Source organism: Myxine glutinosa, chromosome 13 (genome assembly GCF_964187855.1).
Source record: "Myxine glutinosa chromosome 13, kmMyxGlut1.1, whole genome shotgun sequence".
In the NCBI taxonomy this organism is placed as follows: Eukaryota; Metazoa; Chordata; class Myxini; order Myxiniformes; family Myxinidae; genus Myxine; species Myxine glutinosa.
In genome coordinates, this window is record NC_136273.1 from 45,493,078 (window position 1) to 45,515,691 (window position 22,614).

Here is a 22,614-nt window from a genome sequence, read left to right on the forward strand (position 1 = left end):
CTCGTGCTACTTGTGTACTTAGTGAATATATTTTTTTTTGCGTATGCATGATGTGAGAGGCTATTAAGAAAACAAAAAAAAAACATCAGGGAGCAGTGATTGGAGAGAAAAATTAGTGGAGCAGAATGTTAGAGTGTGAGAAGGGAAAGCGGGTTTGGAGGAGATAGGAGTATGAAGTCAAAAGGGAAGGGTGAATATGCAATAAGGAATATGTGGGGCAGTGCAAAATTCTCCCTATAGTAAGATAAAATAAAAACCCTTTTACAGAGCAGTGGAGAGCATCCAATGGAGATGCAAGGGAATATTCGTCTCGATGAAGGTGAGTGTCGGTCTGTGTCAGAAGGCAAGATCAACGATTGATGTATATCATTTAATTGTTGATCATAATACATTTACCGCCTTGCGAACAAATCTCTTGGTCCTTCACAGGTGTGATGGAAATGCCATCACTGCATGAGAAAGTAAGGAGCGGTTGATGTTTCAAATGAGTAAGATGTGCACAAAAATTAATAATTAAACCATATGTTACTTACTCATGCAGTGATGGCATTTCCATCACACCTGTGAAGGACCACATTGCATGCAGAAACCATGGGAGCTGGCAATTACCCTCTGGTGCACCTGTCACACGTTTTGTCCTCTGGGGGGTTGACATTTTCATGCCAGCAGGAGTTTTGCCACCGTGTAGCCTTTAGATTCGATCTCTTGATTAATCTGACCTGGTTGGTACCTTCTGACAGTGGGGTTAGAGTCTCAAACCATTCAACGTTGTAATACCCTCATCATGCACGGCCAAATGAGCTGCCAAATGCTTCCTTCACCTGATACAACTATCATGCAGCCATTTGTTTCCTTGTATTTTCGCCAGAAAAAGGTGTTTTTGTTTTTTGTGTTTTCACCAAATCTTGTAAAATAAATGGATGAGTTGTGTGTGTGTGTGTGTGTGTGTGTGTGTGTGTGTGTGTGTGTGTGTGTGTGTGTGTGTGTGTGTGTGTGTGTGTGTGAGGCATATTTTTTGTGTCTTTTAATTACGTATGTCTATTAATTAATGACATTCTTTTGAAATGTACCTTTTAACTCTTTAGACTGCTGAGATCCATTTGACCTTTGAAGACTCCTATGATCCTTAAGACCCCAAAGACCCCCTAAAGACCCAGAGGACCCAAAATTCCCCAAGGACCCATAAGACCCAAAATACCCAAAAGTTCCTGAGGACCTCAAATACCTAGATGACCCAAAAGTCCCCGAGAACCCAAAAAACCGAGAAGACCTAAAGACCCAGAGAACCCAAAATACTCAGATCACCCAAAAGATTCCCCTGACTCTGTCTACCCCCCCCCCCCACCCCCCTTTCCCCGAGTCTGGCAGGCAGGTATGCTACAAGTCGGTGAAGAGTGAAGACCAATGAAAATTTTGTCCAGTGGACCAATGGGACCCCTAGTCATTTAAAGTCTAATATCACAGATTTATACCCCAACTGCAAAGTCTTCAACAACGCCATGACAGCTTTCCAAAGAAGAAGGAAGTTTATAATAATGGGGCGGGAGGAGAATTATAGAAAAGGATGCACTGAGGGGCTTGAAGGGGCAAGAAAAATTGCATTATTTATAGCATGCTTATCATGTGAATATTCCATTGTTCCTTTTGAATACATTCGTGATGGATTTTAGGAAGAGCAGGTGGAATATATAAACCTGTTAATAGCTTTCCTTGCTGTGCTTTAACAGGAAATGGAAATAGTGCCACGTGTCACATGCCATATCTAATATGCCATAACTAATCGTGGATAAAAGAAGTCTTATGAAGGAAGATTGCCCTTGGCTTCTGATGCTGATGTACCATATCTGCTACAGAGCGTTGGTGCTGTCCAAACAGTTTCTTGGAAAGGGTTATATTGGGTAGTTTGCCATTGCATTCCTAGTACTTGGGGCAGGAAGTTGGCCATGGTATCAGCTACCTAGCTCACCTCCTCTTTGCGAAGAACACCGTGGGATCTTTAATGTCCACCAACTGATGTTGGCAGATGCGACGCCGAGTTTATCGTCCACCCGAGGGATGGCACACACATTGATGAATCACCCTCCCTGTGAAACACTGGGATGGCAGTTTATAGATGGGTCAATATTTGAACCCAGGCTAGACAGCTTAGCGGCCTGCGTGCTTACCTCGAGGTCATCCTGCCCAGCCCGTCCTAGGCTTACAGCACATTTTATGCAAGGGTACAAGCAAAAGACAGCATGCTGTACTTCAGAAACATATTACATGTCTATCAATGACTCTCAATGATGGTGTAAAATGAAGTCAAACACATGAAAAAGGTTATTTTTAACATATGATGCGTCACAGGTCTACAAGAGCTCTGCATAATTGTTGTTGTTCTTCTTCTTCTTGTGTGGGGTCAATTTTAAAAATGTGCATCCATTGGTTGGGCAGCTGCCGGACCCCACCCACATGTGTTGCTTGACTCCACCCACCATAGCCGCCATCTTTGTTTCCTTGTGGGCCGAAGACGTCAGGCCTGTCGTCTTCTGCTGATTATACACCGTTAATTCGGCCTTGTACCCTTTTATTTGTGTATTCAGCTTATTGTGGTGTGGGATCTGATGAGTTCAATTCCATTTGGGAAAGAGGTCTTCACTTCGTCATGTGGATGAGCTGGGAAGCCTAATGAAGCATTGATATTGAGACTCCAGCAGAGCATAGCATGGGATTAACATTGCGTGGAATATAATCCAAACAGCCTGCTCATTTGACCTGGCTGAAAACTCCATCAGTGCCAATCACCAGATGTGCCAACATCCCCGAGCCTCGCGGGCTGCTCACCTGGCCTGACTGAAGACTCCATCAGCCCATCACCAGGCAGGCCAAAGCCTTCGAGCCTAGTGGCCCACCCACCTGGCCCAAAAGTGGACTCCAGGTATCCACCGTTCCATTGCATTGAGGTGTTGGGGCAGTAGACTCATCATCAGAGAAATCACTCACATTCCTGGAGACATCCATCCTCTTCACCGTCTCCATTTTTCCAAAGTGAAGACCTCTTCAAGACTTCAATGAGGAAGTATGCAGAACTGTCAGAAGAAACTTCTATACGGATGATCTTCATCAATGACATCGACTGAAAGTCATCGACTTCTGAGTTTGCGAGAGACAATCGTCACTCACATTATCCCACTACTGCAGCGCAAAGGATTTCAGTTAGCAACGTTTGTGTGACTGACCCTGATGTACAAGCACTTGTCCCACCATAAAGGCAAGCATAACAGAAAAATGCATTGGATCTGGTGGACAATCATGTCGATCGTCCATTAGGAGTCGTCTGGGACGTGAAGGAAGACACCTTCTCATTTAAGGTAAACGTGATGAATAAGCCATTCACAAGGAGGGTATTGCTCAGTCAAGTAGCGTCACTGTTCGACCAGGAAGAGAGTTTGGCGCCTGTACTTCTTCTCCCTAAGATATTGCTTCACAAGCTGACAAAAGATGGACTCGGATGGGACCAGCAAATGCAGAGTGAAGTTAAGCATGGCTTCTTTATTGGCTAGCTTCGCTGTCCAAGTTGTCTGATATGAGAAGAAGTAGATATCACATACCAAAAGGATTTGGAGAAGTTGTCCGCATAGAGCTCCTTGTTATGTCTGATGGAGCCGAGAGAGGTCACGGTTTTTATGTCTTGTTTGTTAGAGCGGTGTGGAAAGATGGTGTTGTCCACGTTGTTTTTCTGGTGCCAAAAAGTGGTGTTCGTGGTGGCGGCGCCAAAAAGACGAAGACGATTCCAACGTTGGAGCTTCAAGCTTCTCTGCTGTCATTGAGAGCCTGCAGCTTTGTTGTAGTGGAGTCAGACCTGCATTTCAATGCTGTCTATCAGTAGATAGATAGCATGGTTGTGCTTCACATGCTGCATAATACGACACGTACATTCCTGACTTTCAACATCAACTGAACTCAAGACATGAGGGAGATCATGCATGAACTGAATGTACACGTTTGACATGTCCTCGGCGAGTGAAATGGAGCCGACGAGTGTTCAAGAGGATATACAGTCAAAAGCCTTGCGGGCCCAATGACAATCATGGTTCCCTGTTTGAGGCAATGTTTTTATGGCCGGATGCCCTTCCTGACGCCAACCCTTGGTCACGCTCTTACGATGCGCAGGGATACGGTGTACCTATTCTAAACCGGGGTACACACCGGGATCATTCATCCCAGCAAGCTGGTACTCAATTTGCCGACCTCGGAAGGATGACAGGCTGAGTCAACCCCAATATGTATATTTATATGTGTATGTATATTTATATGTATATTTATATGCATATGTATATTTATATGTATACATATATATTAGTGTAGCAGCATAGCAAACCTGTTGTGCATTTTGTGATACAAGCACCAAATTTGGCACAAATGTACATGAATATGTTGCGAACATTTTCAGATATTGGGCCACTTGAAATTCTCTCTTTATGTCCGCCATATTGGATTTCAAAATGGCCGCCACTTGAAATCTACATTTGCTATTATCTCTGGACGTAATGCAGCTATTGACTTGATTCTGGTATCTAAATGTATGTTTTTGGGGGCAAGGAATCCAATGGTACCAATTTCAACTTAATATTATCTATCACAGTCTGTTATATAATTTTATTTGGAAATTATCTAGGCAAATATTGGATTCAACACAATACTTTGAAAAGAATGTCTTAGTTCTGTAAATGTCTTAGGTATAATACTGACATGCTACATGGTCTAGTATTAGTAGGGGAGCTCCCAATAGAGTTCGTGACCATTTTCCCGTGATCAAGGTTTGAAGGTTGATTTTGAAAGATAAAAATATATATAAAAAAATAAGCTTGGGTATCTTTTTTTAAAATGCGGGCTAACTCGGCCAGAGGACAAAATCCAAGATGTCCGCCAAAACCGCGAAATCGGGCATATTTCCGCCTACGTGAATGCTACATATACATATTGGGTGTCCATATGTGGGTTTTTCTGGGCCCAGATCTTGCATCTTACATCAGTCAAGTGATATTGTGACTTAAAATGATATTAAATGATTAATGTTGACCCAAATCCAAGATGGCCGCTGCAAAAAACCATGTATTGTATATGTTCATAATTGTGCATACCATAGATTCATCGCTGGCGTCTAAATACAGTTTTACATGACTAGTGTTTTCATTTATAACCTTACTGTTACTATGAATGACTTTTTGAGCAGGTAACGAACCAAGATGGCTGCCTCTCGCCCGTTAGATAAGCAGTTATGGCTACTGTACATTGTATCTATTGCAACGTCTTTTATTTGACACAATGTTCAAGGTTTTCATTTGCAATCAGTAAGAAAGAATTTATCTTTCTCTATTTTGTTTTATTATATTTACAGTGACATGACATTACATTTACAAGCAGTGATACACATTGCACAAGTAGCATATACGGTAGGGTTGAAAATGACAATAGTTATTATAACAGTTTGTTTGTGTTGGATAGATTGAAATTGTTATTCACTGTCCGAATCGTCCGTCTCGGACCCAGACTCGACTGGATCATCCATAGTTGGGCTGCTTTCCAAAGCCTGAGTTAGTTTTTCTGGGAGTGCTGGGTGAATGTACCTCAATGGAAGACACATGCCTTCCTCGAGATGCCAGCCATGAGATAAAGGAGACGGTGGCGCATCAGGTTTTTCGTAGTTGAGCAACACGTAGGTTTGATAGTTCACAATCTTGACTTTCAAATCGTGGGATTCTTTGTCTGGTGGAAGCCGCAGTATTGATTTCCTTTTCATTTGTCGCCACTTCCTGGCCCAAGCATCACACAGAGTGGTACTTTGTTTGTCCTTGTATATGTACCATATGGTGTACAGCGTCATATGATCAAGCACCTGCTGAGGGACCGGTAGGTCCCTGAAGTAGGTCCCGGTAGGTCCCTGAACACACTGAAGTAGTGTTTCCCTACTTCACTGAGGAACGCTCTAGCTTCAGGTGAAGTGGATGATATGTCGAAGATGGTTTTCTTCCCATGTCCAAAGAATGCTGCTGTTGTGTCTGAGCCGCTGTGGACGTGAAGAGGAACTATGATATCTGCTATTTCCTTCGGGCAGAAAGCTGTACAATCTATGAACTGCTTTTTGTACTTCATTGCGAGCACCCCTTCAGTTCTATGAGCAACATACGATGCCAATACAAGCACGTCCGTATCTTCTGCGTCGATGATAACAGGTGTTTCTATTCCAGCTTTACGTATTTGTGAGTAGATGAAGAACATGCATGTGTCTGCTTCTAACTGTTCACACTGGAAGTCTGTAACAGGCAAACCTGTCGATAGATTGACACATGTGGGCCCAACGCAGTAGACAAATTCAGTGTTAGAATAGTTTCGGTACAACACGCTGAACTCGTTTCTGAGAAAGATCTGTAGGTGCTGCTTGTTTGTTGCATTGTGGAAGAAGTCTTGAAATCCTTTGGCAGATGGGAATTTGTCCGACTGCTTGAAAAATACATTCTTGGAGCCATCTGAAAATCCAGAAGTGCTTTTTCGAAGCTTGCGTTCGCTATCCTTGACGGTCAGGGAAACATCATATCTGTCATTGACAAACACAACTTGTGATGCATATTTATGTCTGCTCATAATGACGGCGAACACCTTCAATGCGTAGTCTCCCCAGGTGTAGGAAATTCCATCAGCCTTTTCCCTGTCTTCTACCGATGGCGTAGACAAACGCCATATAAATCCCATGTCCAGGATCGCCGTGTACTTGTCTGGTGTTGGTTCCAACGCATGTAGCTTGAATTTTTCTACCAACTTAGATTTTTGCACTTTTTTCATGGTGCCGTTGATATTGAATATTGGCAGACATTCATCTGTGACTCGGTACGACATTATCTCTGACAAGGTGAAATTTTCGGTGTCATTTTCAGCAAGTGAGACAACTGCTGCCATCGCTCTGTTCTCCATTGCGTCTGACTTCATGATGCGCTCGCCAGTCTTGACTGAAGGTGGGTTGCTGAAGTTCCGTCTCAAATTCCTGTGAATGGTTGCATGGAAAGGTTTGTTGCTGCTGAACATTCTGTCTTCACAGAATGCCTTCAAGCATTTCTCGCCATCGGTGTGGACCGATTCAAAATCTTGAATGAGGTCATCAGAAGCTACCATTCCAGACTGTAGTGACTTCAAGACCTTGTTTTCTTCATTGAAAGGGTCACAGCCGAATTCAGTGATGCAGTTGTTAATATCTTGTACAGCTTGTTCGTCTTCCTTCATGCGAGTGGGAGCATTTTCACTGTGATGTCGTTTTGATTCTGATGTGCTGGCAAGATCATGCAGTGAGGATCGGACTCTATTAACATTGTTAGCATTTCGGGAATGTGACAGCAGCATCTTTTCGTTCTTCAAAATTTTGAGCCAGCCAGCTTTCATCTTTGAACCCTTGTTCATTGTCATCTCGATCCAGAGATCCAATGGCAAACATGAGTAAGGCTTTCCCGACATGGATTGAGCAAATAAGCCATCTCGCATGTATTGTGCTACATCCTCTGGGAGGGATTCCATTTCCAGCCAATACTCAACCAACCACCGTCCATATTTATCATTGTCATAAATCTGGATCCATGGTAGCATTAAACGTAATGTCGACTTGAATTGTTCCCAGTTCTGGATTCTCAACGCATGCAGATTCATCATCAATATTTCAGTCATCTCCATAAATGTGATCCAGTACTTTGCCATTGAACCACCGGACTCCTCAATTCTATTGAACTCATCTGCCACCAATGAAATAACCTCTTGGTTGGCTTCCAGAAGTGCATAACATTCCTGCCGTTCTTCTGCTGTTGAGGAAGGATTCCGCAGGACAGTCAAGTGAGCTTCAAGTTCATCTGAGATGCTTCCCCCATTGCAGAGTCGTCATCCTCCATATCAAGGTCACGCTGAGGTTTTGAAGACTTTAGACGGGAAATGAGCTGTTTCAGTAGGCTGCTTGTTTCGTCCTCATTGAGTAAATCGTCAATGTGAGGTGGTCAGATCATTGGCGATACTTTTGCTGCTTCAGCTCTAATTCGTTGCGCTACAATTGAGACGAGTTGGTCATCAGTTGCACCTAGGCAATTTACAGCAGCTTCTATGTATGTTCCACCAGCTGACGTGTCAAAAACCATTGAGCTCTTGTTTTTTGTAACTCTTTCGTGGAAATCAATTTGGTCGCTGAATTCCGTTTGGAGCATAGATTTTATTGTGCTAGACTTCACAGTGTTCACAGTCATGCCAAAATTCACCAGCATTTGCGTGTAGTCTTGTAGAAGGCTCTGTAGTGTTCGGAGTTCATGTCTTTCAAAAATTACAGTGCGCACATGTTTGAAAAACATTTGACGTACTTCTGCCAGTCGTACATTGTGCATGTGCAAATGATGATCATTATAATCATGGACTTTGATGTATTTCGTCCAACATGACCGATGGTAGCGGATCTCTGTGGCAAATGGATCTGACGTGGAATCAATCAGTGTCAAAATGCGATCCCGCATATTCTCGTCATCCAGATGGACTGTGTGACCTTTGAAGACATGCCATGCATCCATTTGTTGCATGATGTGCCACTTGTCCCGTCCAGGGTGTTTCAGGTCTTCTCCCTTCATACACCAAATACACAAATGTTTGTCTTGTATAATACCGGTTTGTGATCGTGATTGTCTCTGAGCGCAAGATGGTCCAGGTGCTTCGTCAGCTACATCATCGCTGCGAGAGATTTCTGTTTCAAAACATTTCTTTTGTCGCTTTAGTGCCTGCTCCAATTTATAGTTACTGGCCAGTTGAACTTTACACAGTTTGTGGAAATATATTCCAGCTGGTCCATTGTGCCATGGCACTGCATCAAAGACTTGACCGTATTTGTCCAATCCTCTCCATCGTTCTGCTTGTTGTTGGAGATGCTGCCAGGCTTCTGGGCTTAAGCTACTCTTTTCCTCATCACAATGCTTATGACAGAGGATACACTCACTGGAGCTTGATAGTCCTGGAGGCTGGTCCTCATCTTCACTCTTTCTCTTCTTTCCTTGAATGGGTGGTGTCGCCATGGTATACTCTGCAATGAAAAATAAAACCTATTACTTACTGTACATACCGTACATCAGACAGCATGATATGAATGATGTTAATACTTAACTGAACTTAAATATTGAACAGGACAGATCTTTATCTCTTAAAGAAAGGGACTTAACTAATATTTTAACTATTATTAGTTGAATATACTTAACTGTAATGCCTTGATCCATTGTCCACCCTGGTACTCCCTGGAAATTAATACTAACAACTACCTGTGAACAAATACCTGTGAAACTTAATCAAACCATCTTGTAGATAAGGCAGAAATCTTGGTTCGTTACCTGCTCAAAAAGTCATTCATAGTAACAATAAGGTTATAAATGAAAACACTAGTCATGTAAAACTGTATTTAGACGCCAGCGATGAATCTATGGTATGCACAATTATGAACATATACAATACATGGTTTTTTGCAGCGGCCATCTTGGATTTTGGTCAACATTAATCATTTAATATCATTTTAAGTCACAATATCACTTGACTGATGTAAGATGCAAGATCTGGGCCCAGAAAAACCCACATATGGACACCCAATATGTATATGTAGCATTCACGTAGGCGGAAATATGCCCGATTTCGCGGTTTTGGCGGACATCTTGGATTTTGTCCTCTGGCCGAGTTAGCCCGCATTTAAAAAAAAGATACCCAAGCTTATTTTTTTATATATATTTTTATCTTTCAAAATCAACCTTCAAACCTTGATCATGGGAAAATGGTCACGAACTCTATTGGGAGCTCCCCTACTATATTTGAGGCTAGGTGTACTGGTATCTGAGGCTAGGTATATACCGGTACTGAAGATACGTGTACATAAACAGTGTCATGTTAACAAGTTCAGCATTGCCACAAGTACATGTATGTTGTTGACTCATCGTCATGTGCAGTCCCCTTCACACACACAGAGGGCTGTGCACTGAAGGGCAGCCTTTTTGCACTTGCAGCGCCTCACACACCCTTTCTTGTACTTGCAAGAAACCAGCTCAATGCAGCTGTGAGCTGCCTCAGTTAGCCTGGTCCAGTAAGGTGTGTACTGTCCTTCTCCAGTCCTTGACCAACCCCAGTTGGTTGGTGGAGGGAGCTCTGGTGCTGGCAGCAGTATCTGACCCCACACATGTCCACCTTGATACACTGCCCTCTTGACATGTTCCTCCAGAGCTGCCTTCGTTGGAGGGATGAGCTGCACATTGTTCTTCCTTGCGAAGAGTTTCCTCCTGGCCTTGTCAATGTCTGTGCATTTGCTGGTTCGATCATACAACAGGATCACGAACCTCTCGATGATGCGCATTGCATCGTCTGGTATGTCACGAGGTGCAGAGGACAGCAGCAGCAGCGCCTCAGTGAGTTCTGGCAGTACCGTCCAGACTGCCCACGCAGTGTTCTTGCCATGTCTATGAAAACTAGACACAGTGTCGCATCCAGTTAGAGCGTGGAACATTGGCAGTGCACGAGCCTTCTCTCGTCCCAATCCAGCTGCTATTTCGTGTGCTGCTAGGTATCGGAAACTCTGGCCTGTTCCGAATGCCAGCCACAGTTTGTCTTCTGGTTGCAACTCCTGTGCCAGGGACACTGCCAGCACCACAACATCGGTGTCTACAGTCCGGATGAGTATTGCATGGTGTCCATGCTGGACTGCGTGAGATGCATGCAGCAACATCCGACTGTCAGCCTCTTCATGGTTACATGGGGCGAGTGAGGTCAGATCTGGCAGTAGTGGCTTGCTGAGCACTGCCTCTCCATCAGTAATGACGAGTTGCTTGTCCTCCTGGTCAAACCATTCCATGAGAGCTGCTGAGAGGAACCTGAACAGCTCGGTCTTGTTGCTGTCCACTCGTAGGAAGTTCTGCCAGTTTCCTGGTATGGCTGCGGCAGCCACCACACGTCTCCGCACACCTTGTCCCCGCTTTGCACGTGTACTACCTTTCAGTGAATCAGCAAGGTAAGTATCCCAGACCAGATCCAGGCGTGACACTGTTTGCAGCTTCGTGGACATATATGGGATGAAGATCTGTTGTGCATACTCTTCAAAGGTCTTTGATGCAGCCGGCTTCAGCATCTGGACGATGGCTGCTCCATCAAGCACAATACAGGTCGTGACAGGAGTCTCTGTCTTTGCGTCGGAGACTTCTTCCAAGCATGTGAGGAGATCACTCTTGGTACCAGTGCAGAGGCTTCCACCATCAGACAATGCAGGAGGACATGCCTGATTCTCGTGACAAAAGAACTCCTCAAGGTTTCCATCCCTCGTCTGGCAGCCAATGTACAGGTGTGCGAAGAGTTCATGGTCATTCTTGATGGAGGCGAGCTGTTGCTGACCTTTGCTCTGGCTTCTTGGAGTGGAAGTGCTGAACACCTTCAGCTTGTTACGAGGAATGGGTGCGTCCACTGCCTTTGTTCTGTCCAACAGACACTCTCTGGTGAAAGCCTCGAACTGCTCTTGGCCAATCCTCTTGGCATTCATCACGGTCTCCACAGCAGCAGGATCTGCGATCTCCTTTGTGTCCAGTTTGACTACATCCTGACTCTCCTCCTTGAATGGGTTGCCCATCTCCTCTATGACACCGACGAGAGAGCGAACATCTTTCACAAATGAGGCCTGTACACTTGGCGTCTGATCATGATGACGTGTGTCTGCTGTTTGCCGTCTCCAGTGTTGGTTCCCATCCTGGAATTCTTCGATCACCCTGGCAACTTCTGGTCCCGCAACCATCCAGCGACGTAGGGCACTAGGGTTGTCAGTGAGCCCAACTGCTCCACCGTCTCCTTTGATGCAGGCATTATTCTGCTCATGTGCCTGGTCAATCGGGATTGAAGAGAACACCCTCTGTGTTTTCTGAACGGTGAAGTGGCTTTCCCTGAATTTCCTGGCTACATCTGGGTGTTTGATGGTGAGTTCGGCCATGTCCTTCAGGTGCACTGGTATCCACCTAGCATAGTGGGTGTGATCCAGTGCATGGAACCAGGGGACCAGCTCTGTCAGAGCATCGAGGTACATCATTAACGATCCCTGCCTGAGAGAACGCACATACACTAGAACCAACAGTTCTAGTTCCAGCATGGTTGCCCAGTAGTGAAACTGGGGGATGTCTTCTCCTCTCTGGCAACACCAGTCTTCAAACTCCGGAAGGTCCTCTGCATCCCTGGTTTCTCCCAGACAGTAGTGGTTGTAGGCACGGTGTTGCAGGATGTACAGTGCTGCTGCAGTCACTTGATGTGCTCTTCTTGTGCGCAAGACATGGGATGCTCGCAGGAATGAGTCTGCTGTCCCTGCTGTCGCAATCTCGCAACCTGAACAACTCAGTGAGGCAGAACACAGCAGTGCACACCAGGGTGACCCCTTCAGTGCATAAACCAATTAACCTGTCCACTGCAGGGCATATAGAAATGAAGTTATTTTCTGCATATAATAATAATTTAAGTTCAGTTCTATATAACAATTTCTGTTATCACCACTACCACTACAACTACCACTACTACAAGCTTTGTCTGGAATTTTGTGGACTAACAGACAAACAGACATACAGACAAGCTGGGATCAAAACATTACCTCCTTCCACCATTGAGTGTAGAGGTAAACATCATGGAAATTATATCATGCCCTAGATTTAATTCATGCTTACCCGTGTATTTGCTTCACTGGTTCACAAGGTCTTTTGCATACATGTAATTCAGACTCTCGTCTTCATTGCTGACCACACAATGTTGTCTAGCTGAGCCCAGATTGTATGTAATTAACTCATTTATGTGGAGTCACAAGGTGATTTAAACACAGCCACACACAAAGAACACAGTTGATGTGGGTCAACACACATGCAGCCTCTCTACTCTTTTATTTGGGTCAGGGCTGTGATTAAAGACATGTAGTGGAGTCATGTTTGTAAACATTGTTAAAGACATGCTACAGTGCATTGTTAAGGAAACAAGACAGATGGAAGCCTATACAAGAAATTTCTGTACTCTAGAAACACAAAAGATGGCTTAAAGGGTCTAGGAAAAGGGGATTATGCATGTTTGGTATTTATTGACAATATGAATGTAATGTTACATAAAATATGCATATGAAAAACACAAATGAATGGGTCACTTTGTTTCCTAATGGGATATGAATTTATATTTTAGACTGCCAGTATATATGAGCTTGTCTCAGTTGTTACTAGTGATTTAGTATAGTTTATTTATTTATTTATATTTACAGAACTAAGACATTCTTTTCAAAGTATTGTGTTGAATCCAATATTTGCCTAGATAATTTCCAAATAAAATTATATAACAGACTGTGATAGATAATATTAAGTTGAAATTGGTACCATTGGATTCCTTGCCCCCAAAAACATACATTTAGATACCAGAATCAAGTCAATCGCTGCATTACGTCCAGAGATAATAGCAAATGTAGATTTCAAGTGGCGGCCATTTTGAAATCCAATATGGCGGACATAAAGAGAGAATTTCAAGTGGCCCAATATCTGAAAATGTTCGCAACATATTCATGTACATTTGTGCCAAATTTGGTGCTTGTATCACAAAATGCACAATTCTTTTGAATATTTGGGCTAAGCCGCCCCACTATATACACTACCGGTCAAAAGTTTTAGAACACCTCAATTTTTCCAGTTTTTATTGAAATTTACGCAGTTTACGCTGAAATTAAGCATAGAACAAATAAACAATTGGAGATGAAAAAAGAAATCATGGAATCATTTTGTTTAACAAAATTTAATTTAAATTTTTGACTCAGCAAAGTAGCCACCTTTTGCAGATATAATCGCCGAACACACTCGTGGCATTCTTTCTGCAATGGAAATCAAATATTGTTCGGGAAGTTCTTCCCAACACTGTTGCAGAAGATCCCACAAATGTGTTGCACTTGTAGGTTGCTTTGCTTTCACCCTTCTGTCCAGTTCATCCCAAACCAGCTCGATGGGGTTTAAGTCTGGAGACTGTGCTGGCCATTCCATGATTTGAAGCCAACCGTCCTGTTCTTTTCCTCGAAGGTAGTTTTGACATAGCCTGGAGGTGTGTTTAGGGTCATTATCTTGCTGTCGGATGAACCCCTGACCAACTAAGCGTATACCAGAGGGTATTGCATGGCGCTGCAAAATGCTGTGATAGCCCTTTTGGTTCAGGGTGCCAGTCACTCTGTGCCAGGCGTCTGATGCGTTGCTGGGGATGTCTGTCCCACTCCTCCTGCAAGCCTTGAATGATCATTTGCCGATTGACAGCCGTTGATCATATCGATGCAAGACGTCGACCAAGCTCATCCCATAAATGCTCAATGGGATTGAGGTCAGGGGAATAAGGCATCCAAGGCATCACTTCAACACCCTGTTTCTGGAATATATTAGTGGTCAGGCGAGCAGCATGGGGTCGAGCGTTGTCCTGCTGGAAAATGCGATGTCAGGGTGAGCCTGGAGAAATGGCGGCAGATGAGGTCTCAAAATGTCATCGACATAGCGCTTACTAGTGAGATTGCCTTCGATGACGACCAGAGGTGTCTTGAAACGGGTGGAAATGCCGGCCCATACCATCACACTGGGTCCTCCCCAATGATTGATCTGGCGAATGCAGCATGATGCATACCTTTCCCGAACTCTGCACCATACCCCTTGACCATCCCATCTACTTTCTCAACAATCCTCTCCAAGAAGTTCTGTCGCTCAAGCTTTTGGGTCTCACTATCTGCCATGATTTTTCCTGGGAAATCCACATTTCCAAGTTGGCCTCCAAAGTCAGTCGCCGACTGGGCATCCTCCGTCGTGCGAAGTCCTTCCTCGGCACACCTGAGCTCCTCACCACATACAAGGCTTTCATCCGCAGCTCAATGGAATACTGTTCCCCCCATCTGGGCTGGTGTTCTTGCCTCACACCTAGCTCGTCTTCACGCTGTTGAAACGAAAGGTTTCAGAATCATTGGAATCTCCCGCGATGAAGCTGATTCTGAGGGCCTTTCAGTCACTCACCGCAGGCAGGTCGGTGGTCTTTCTGTCTTCTACCGACTTCTCTCCGGCCTTGCTCCCCCAGCTCTCTCTGGGCTCTGTCCCACAAATATTTCTACAGGTCACACAAGTTCTGCCATTCATTCATTCCTCTTTTCTTCTGCCTCTGGAACAAACTTCCCCACTCTCTTCAATCCCACTCCTCCCTCCAGGTTTTTAAAACAGCTGTTCACCACCATCTGTTATCTTTCCCCATCCAAAACCTTGATCTGTTCTACCCCCGTTAATGCACCCCAAATCCACCTCCATCAAATTCCGTTTTCATTCGTGAAAGTCCTTGTAGTGTCCATCTTGTTTATCCCATATACCCTTTTCCCATCCACAGATCTCCTGATGTCACTGTTCTCTTCTGTTGTTGTGCTTCCCTCTCTTTCCCACTCTTGTCTACTGCTCCCTTTATATTATTACCTACCTCCACCACCAAAGGTGGATGGGGGTTATGTTTTCACCTCTGTCTGTATGTGTGTCTGTCTGTTTGTTTGTCTGTCCGTTTGTTAACAAGATATCTCAAAAAGTTGTGGATGGATTCGGCCGAAATTTGGCAGAGATGCAGCATATGGGTGAAATGATTAGATTTTGGTGAAGATTCGAATTCGGATCCGACTACGATAATTTTTTTTAATGATTCTTCACCGTTGGGAGATAGGGTCAAAAACGACACATAGCAGGTTATCTCAAAAAGTTACGGACGGATTTGGACGACACATGGTGGACCGGTTGGGTGTGTGACAAGGACGATTCGATTCGAATTTGGTGAAGTTCTGAATATGGATTCGGATATGAGAATTATTTAATTTTAAAGTGATTCTTCACCATTGAGAGATCGGGTGAAAAGCGATATATAATATGATATTAAAAAAAGTTATGGACGAGTTATGAATAAACTTGGTGGACGAGTTAGTTAGGTGATAAGAACAAGCCGATTACATTTTGGTTCAGGTCCGAATCCAGATCCGGCCTATCAGTGGGATACAAACATAAACTGTTCACCAGGTGGAGGTATGTATGCTGTCTACCGAGTGCCGTTGTCGTATTTTATTTTTTTTATACAAGATCGAGGCTCGTGTAAGAGCTAACATCAATCCCAAAAAATATATAAACGGACACACAAGACATACAATAAAGGGAGCAGGAGACAAGATGGGGAGAGAGAAGAGAGGGAAGCACACAAGTACAACAGCAGAGAACAGGCAGCAGAGAAATTTAATATGTGTTAGCTTTTACATGAGCCTTGACTTAGTATACAAATATATATATATATATATTTAACTTCATTTCGGAAGGATTTTGTCATTTGTTCAGAATGCGGCGATAACTCTCCTTCTCTTTGCCAAACACAATATGGGATATTTTATCGTTCACCAGCTACTGCTAGCAGATGTAGGTCAACCAACGTAAGGTCCATGAAAGGTGTGTTAGTTACACTGTGAGCCAGCACTGCGCAGTCTGAAGGTTTATGGGCAGGTATAGGTAATCGGTCTCGGACAGCTCAAAGGTAAGAGTGCACCATCCTGTTGGACGTAAGGGCGGATGAAAACTCCTTAGTAATTCCTCCACCAATACCCCCAGCAACTTCCGACATCCCTTCAGTCATGGTTATATTTTCATTACTGCATTCTTAACATTTGCCCGCAGAAGGTAGGTGGCCCACAAAGGAGGAGTTATCTGTACATGGGGAAGCAGCAAATTGCCGAACGTTTCCTACCAAACCTCAGTCTAATAATATCATCGATCCGGTGCTTAGATATTCTGCAAATTATGAATAAGGAAATGAGTAAAGTCAAGATCGAAGCTGCAAGGAAGGAGAAGCACTACGAGTAGAACGAAGCAGAGACGGACATCCAAAGGGTACTGATGTGAGAAAGGAGACACTCGCATGGGCACGATCCACATAAAAATTCATCACAACGAGGGGACAGAATTCATTTATGTGACTTTTCGTTTTGGGAAAAAACCCCCCCAAAAAAAAAAACCACACGAACAAACAGGGCCGATGCAAAATGATGCTGTGAGAAAGACACCCCACTGACTCGATTCAGCCATCTGGATCCTTCCTTGCGTGTGCTGGCAGCTCTTTCTATTTTGGGGAATTTTTGTATTCCTTTCGACCTTTTTGTTTATCTCAGAGATACAAAACCCACCCAGGCAAGGTCAAAAAACATCACTTCCGTTGATTGTTTGTAACTTCCGTTGAACCTGCGCTACCTTTATAAACGCTCGAGACATCTAATGCAGATCTTCCTCTCTTCGTTCTTTTTCATGTCGTTGTGGGATTTGACTTTCTGTAAATCGCCAACAATGTGTTCAGCACCATGACTTTCTAAAAAGATATAATTAAATAACATTCTCAACCAGGCATCCTATGAATTGCATTGTGTCGCTCTCAAGATGAACTTTTCCCTGACCCGCCTCCTCCTCCTCTCAAACACACTACAGGTGCAGAACATGTCTTTGGTCATGTCTGCTCTCCATACACGTACACAGCAAGAGCTGCACTATGTACTTCGCATCGAAGGGCGCATGCAAGGCCTGCAGCAGCGTTGGCGACAAGTCGAGGTAACAGTTACTGCGAGATGAGCTGCCCGGTTTTTGGGGGGGGGGGGGGGGTTTGTATACAAGATCGAGGCTCATGTAAGAGCTAGCATTCATCACAAAAAGACAAACTGACACATAAAAGATAAGATAAAGGGAGCGGGAGACAAGATGGGGAGAAAGAGGGAAGCACACAAGTACAACATTTGAGAGCAGGGACATCGGGAGATCTGAGGGAGGGAGAGGGCTTGGGGGGAGGATGCATGGGAATGGGGGGGAGAGGTATAAAACACATGGACACTGTAGTGTAGGCTGCTATGTCTTAAAAATGGCTATCGTGTTTTTTTTTGTTAAAAGCAAAATTCCACTTCATTCCTTGTCTTTGGGGTGTCACATGTTCGAAAAAATAGGTTGTTAATTTTTTAAAACGGATTAAGGGTGTCAAATCCAAGATGGCCGCCAAAATATATAAATTCCATTAAAACTGGTATTCTGAACACAGTATGAGGTCCAAATTAATGATAATACCCATAATTTCAATACCAAGGAGTTCAAAAACAATTAATTTCAATATGGCAGTCAAATTCAAATTCAATTTCAATATGGCAGAAGGAAGCGGCATTGACCAGGCTTGGGTCGAAGCTGGACTATATTCTCCAACAACCGTAACGCAAATCCTAAATGGAAAACATCTCTACAGGTCCCTAGAAGCACATACTGTAACATTGCTTGCTCTATACCATCTCTACTTTGACAGGTTCCTAACAAAAGCACCAGAAGAGAAAGTGTTCCTAAGTGAAGCGTCCATTGATTTGGAAAAAGCATATCAGAAAGATATCAGCATGAACACAGGCAACCGTCAAAACCTCAGAGATGCCGTCAGAGAAACCATGACCATGTTCGAATCTAGAGATATCCTCACAAAGTTGGGACAGTTTGAAAGCAATCCAGCACCAATTCAACACTACATCCGTTACTACTTGAGGCAGTTTGAAACTATCCTTCAGTATATTAGAGCTACCACACAACGGGACCTGCTGCTGCATATGGAAAGCACTGAAGCTCTTATCAAGTACTTCTTTGTCCACGACCACCTGAACTACGCACGTTTGCTCCCTTTGTACCTGTCAACAATGCAGCAAACAGAACAAGTTTTTCCAGATGTCTGGGCAGAACTCCTGAAAGGAAATTTCTGTGTGACGAAGGGGATTGCTGCATTCACTTCAATAGGTCCAGATCACGGAATTGAGCAGGAGAACCGCAAACTCAAGGTCATTGGAGGCATTACTGGAATAACCCAAATTGAGAGAGCTCGAGACCGTTTCTTCCTGATTGCACCTGACTTGTCTAATCTAGTAGAGGAGTTTCAAAGAGAATATGGCATGGAAGGTGCTGATACCAGAGACCAACACCACGAGATCATAGGGGGAAAGTCCACCCGAGTAATGAGAAATTCCGCGAGATTGACAGAGGTATTTGTTGTTCATGGAGACGCATTCGCAACCGATGAGAGTGACCTGTGTAACCTTCTTACCAAGAAAGTAATTGATGAAAAGGTAACAAAGGACATAGTAGACCGCGATGCCATCGGACAACAGTTGTTCCAGACATTTGTCAAAGAACGCCTTACAGAAGGAAAACTTTCAGTGTGGGATCCAATGAAGAGAAAGAACATAGGCACTTTCAAAAGTGCCAACACAGTGAAGAAAGTGAAAGCAGGTGACAAACTCATTAAAGTCAAAGAAGAACGAGGACTCCTACAGAGGTTTATAGTAGCATCAATAAGCCGTCCAGACCTTGAGCTAAAGGACTGTATTGGGAAGTGTTGAATAATAATTTTAACTACTGTTCTACTTCAGAAACTTCAGAAACTCGTTTTAGCAAAATCAATGGTTTATTCACTTTAGAGAATTTGTTGTATACTAAGCCGAGATCTTTAATGAGTCTGTTCCAGAGTTTGTTGAAGCTTGTTTGGTAGGTCTTTTGAAGCTCGTTCAGTAGGTCTTTTGAAGCTCATTCAGTTGTTGACAATCTCCAGTTGGTTGATCAGTTCAACTGGTCTTCAGTTTTCACTCCTCTTCAGTTCACTCTCCCAGTCCACTCTCCTAGTCCACTCTCCTAGTCCACTCTCCTAGTCCACTCTCCTAGTCCACTCTCTCCCAATGCAACTTTCTCTTGGTTTTAAAGGCCCAGACTGCTTCATCCAAAAGCCTTTATTTGGCTCTTTTGGCCACCCCTCTATTTTGGGAGACTGAGAGCACCACTTTATTTCTGTTCAAGAGGTCAAATACTCTGACCTGCTGAAGCTGTTTGCAGCCTGTGTTCCATCTATGGAACACAGGCTAAATATTGAAAGACACAGATGGCAGTCCACGAGCATTACACATTCTGTTTCCTTAAATTAACTCTCTCTCTGACCACATGTTAATTCTAGTTCTATGCTCTTTTGCTCATTCGTAAAGTAAAACATAATTCCACTTTAAACAAGATTACATTGATATATATTCTAGCAATATTGTCAATATGAATATTTATTCCCTGACAATCCCCAGTTTTTTCTTTTATGTTTATATTAACCATTAATCTAAACATTACCACATTAAATATTCAAACCACTAATCTGGTAATTCAATTTCCTAAGGCATACACCGTCATTCTGGAAGAATTTTGATCACAATGCATTTCCTTGTTCATTGACTCTTTCTATGTTGATAATTCAATTCAACTCATTTGCATAAAGATCACAAAACATTTCACCTTCACCAAAACGCAATAATTTCAGTTCATCAAAATAATAAAGCATCTGCAACATTTGGCAAAATATTTGCCTTTAATCAAATATTGACTTTCTTTGTTTGAAAAAGGGGCGGATCACTTGTGTTTGGAATTTCAGCATAAAACATTTTCTCCTGTTGTCTTCATCACCCCTTCACTATTTGCATAGGATTTTCTGCTGTTGTGATAGCTGGGCAGAGTCAAAGACTGACCCTGCTCTCCATGCAGCATCCTTGCCACTCTTGCTGTGAGCCATAGTAGATTTGAACAAGGCCTCCATCCAGTTGTAGTCGACTTGCCTCCTCACTAATCGTGAGCATGGAGCAAGTATTGATGTGATGTTGATTTGTCAACAAGATGTGGAGCAGGGATGCCGGATGCATCCGCAATGATGATGTTGGGACCATGGTACTCAGTTGTCCATGGTCCATACCAGGAGCACACAGCAGAATCGTGCACAGCTGTTGTGAAGGAAAAGGCAGTCGTTCGCTTGCAGCTCCATGCTGGCTCCCCGGAAGTTGGTGAAGTAATGACACACGTCACCGTATCCCGTAAACGTTGCAGGTAAAATATCGTCGTCCTGCAATTGCTGATGTGATGACTGTTCGAGGTATTTGAACACAAGTAAGTGATCGTCCTTTTCCCATATGTTGCAGTGTGACCCAGACAAATGGTCACATAATTTTCCCTTGGTGAAGGTAAACATCCATCTTCCAAAGGAGCATTTCTTCATCATTCTTTGAGAAAGAGGGTGTATGCCAAGATTAACTTCATTTTCACAAATTTTCCTTTTTCAAACTTCTTCCCAGATGTCGTTATCACTCCATTTGGGATGTGGTCTTGTCTTTCCTTTACTTAGCCACATTTATATCTGCTCTCCACACAGATTGAATCAGATGGGGTACATTGTAACATGAAATCACTATATTTTAGAACAACTTCACACGAATAATATTCAACTCAGACATGTGTTTTACACTACTAAAACTAAGAATAGCATCCACAATTGCTTTCAGGTTCATATAATTCAAAAAATTAAACTCATGCAGGTATTGTGACTCAACTCAAAGAAAATAAATGCATTAATAATGATTATATGATTTAAATCACAAACAGGAATATCTAATTCCCAACAATTCTTGCAAACAAGCAAACTATGCCTAATGTGTTATTAGCATAGTCCTCCCCGCTTTTTTTTTTTTTCTTTAACAGTGTTACTTGTGGTGATATGAGTTCATCGATCGTGTAAAACGGACATAGTGCACAACAAGTTGTTATGCCCTCATTTATGTCAATGACATTCAACATTATATACCAAACTAACAAACTTCTTAAAATGTGACTAAAGAAAAATCCCTTAATATGTAACATAAATCTGATTTTTTGCCTTATTCTGATGCCCCTATCTCCCGGGGTCCATATTTATTTCTATTGTTATCAACTTCCTATGATCTGTGAATTCGTTCCAAAATACCACAACCATAGGTTTTAACAAAGCTCTACCAAACTATTTCCAATGTGAACTCAAAATACTAGTAAAACAATCAATTTCAAAGAATTAACTTCAAAGGGTCAGCAAATTCATTCTATAACCAGATCTAATTTTCCCATCCAATAGTTTGCCTTGACACATGTCATATTATAACATTTTAATAAACCTTCAGAAATGTTTCCCATCGCAACAACTTCCCTTTTACAAATAGCCATGTGTAAATTACGTATTGAACGACAATTTTCTCTCAATGTGTTTGGCCTAAATGCCGCAAAAGTGGCTGCCAACATGCAGTACCTTTTTTATCTACCAAGTAAGTGCTCGTCGACATAAGACCTCTACCAAATGTTGTTTGTAAAAACAAATCTGGGATTTCTAATTACATGGATGCACACTCTCAGGACATTGCAGGCTGCTGTTATCAATCCATTACGATAAAATAATTCCTTTACCCACAATCAAATAAGTAACACAAATTGAGGATATTATCCCTATCACATTCATTTATAGATTCATTTGGTTCTAATTCACTCTTTTCCCACTGCTATAAGGAAGAACAGTAGCTCTTATAAGTCTTTGTAATATCTCATTAAATTTACCCAGCATTGAAGAATTTATTTACTATCCATTTCCCTTCTGTTTACCAGTAACTTTGTTTAAACTGCATAACTTAATTTGATAAATCCCATGTGTACAGCTACCACTCATTGAAACCCCTACTTTTGTAGA

At 42.9% G+C, this 22,614-nt stretch overlaps 1 protein-coding gene across 2 annotated transcripts in view; it reads left to right on the forward strand.

Annotated features, from left to right (window-relative positions):
• The window catches only part of LOC137438891 (noelin-3), a 121,101-nt gene that overhangs the window by 86,961 nt on the left and 11,526 nt on the right, over positions 1 to 22,614 (forward strand). For both annotated transcript variants that reach the window (XM_068134345.2, XM_078767393.1), the window contains exon 3: positions 17,523 to 17,642. In XM_068134345.2, coding sequence (XP_067990446.1) covers positions 17,523 to 17,642 — 120 coding nt within the window. The remainder of the gene's footprint in view (positions 1 to 17,522; positions 17,643 to 22,614) is intronic.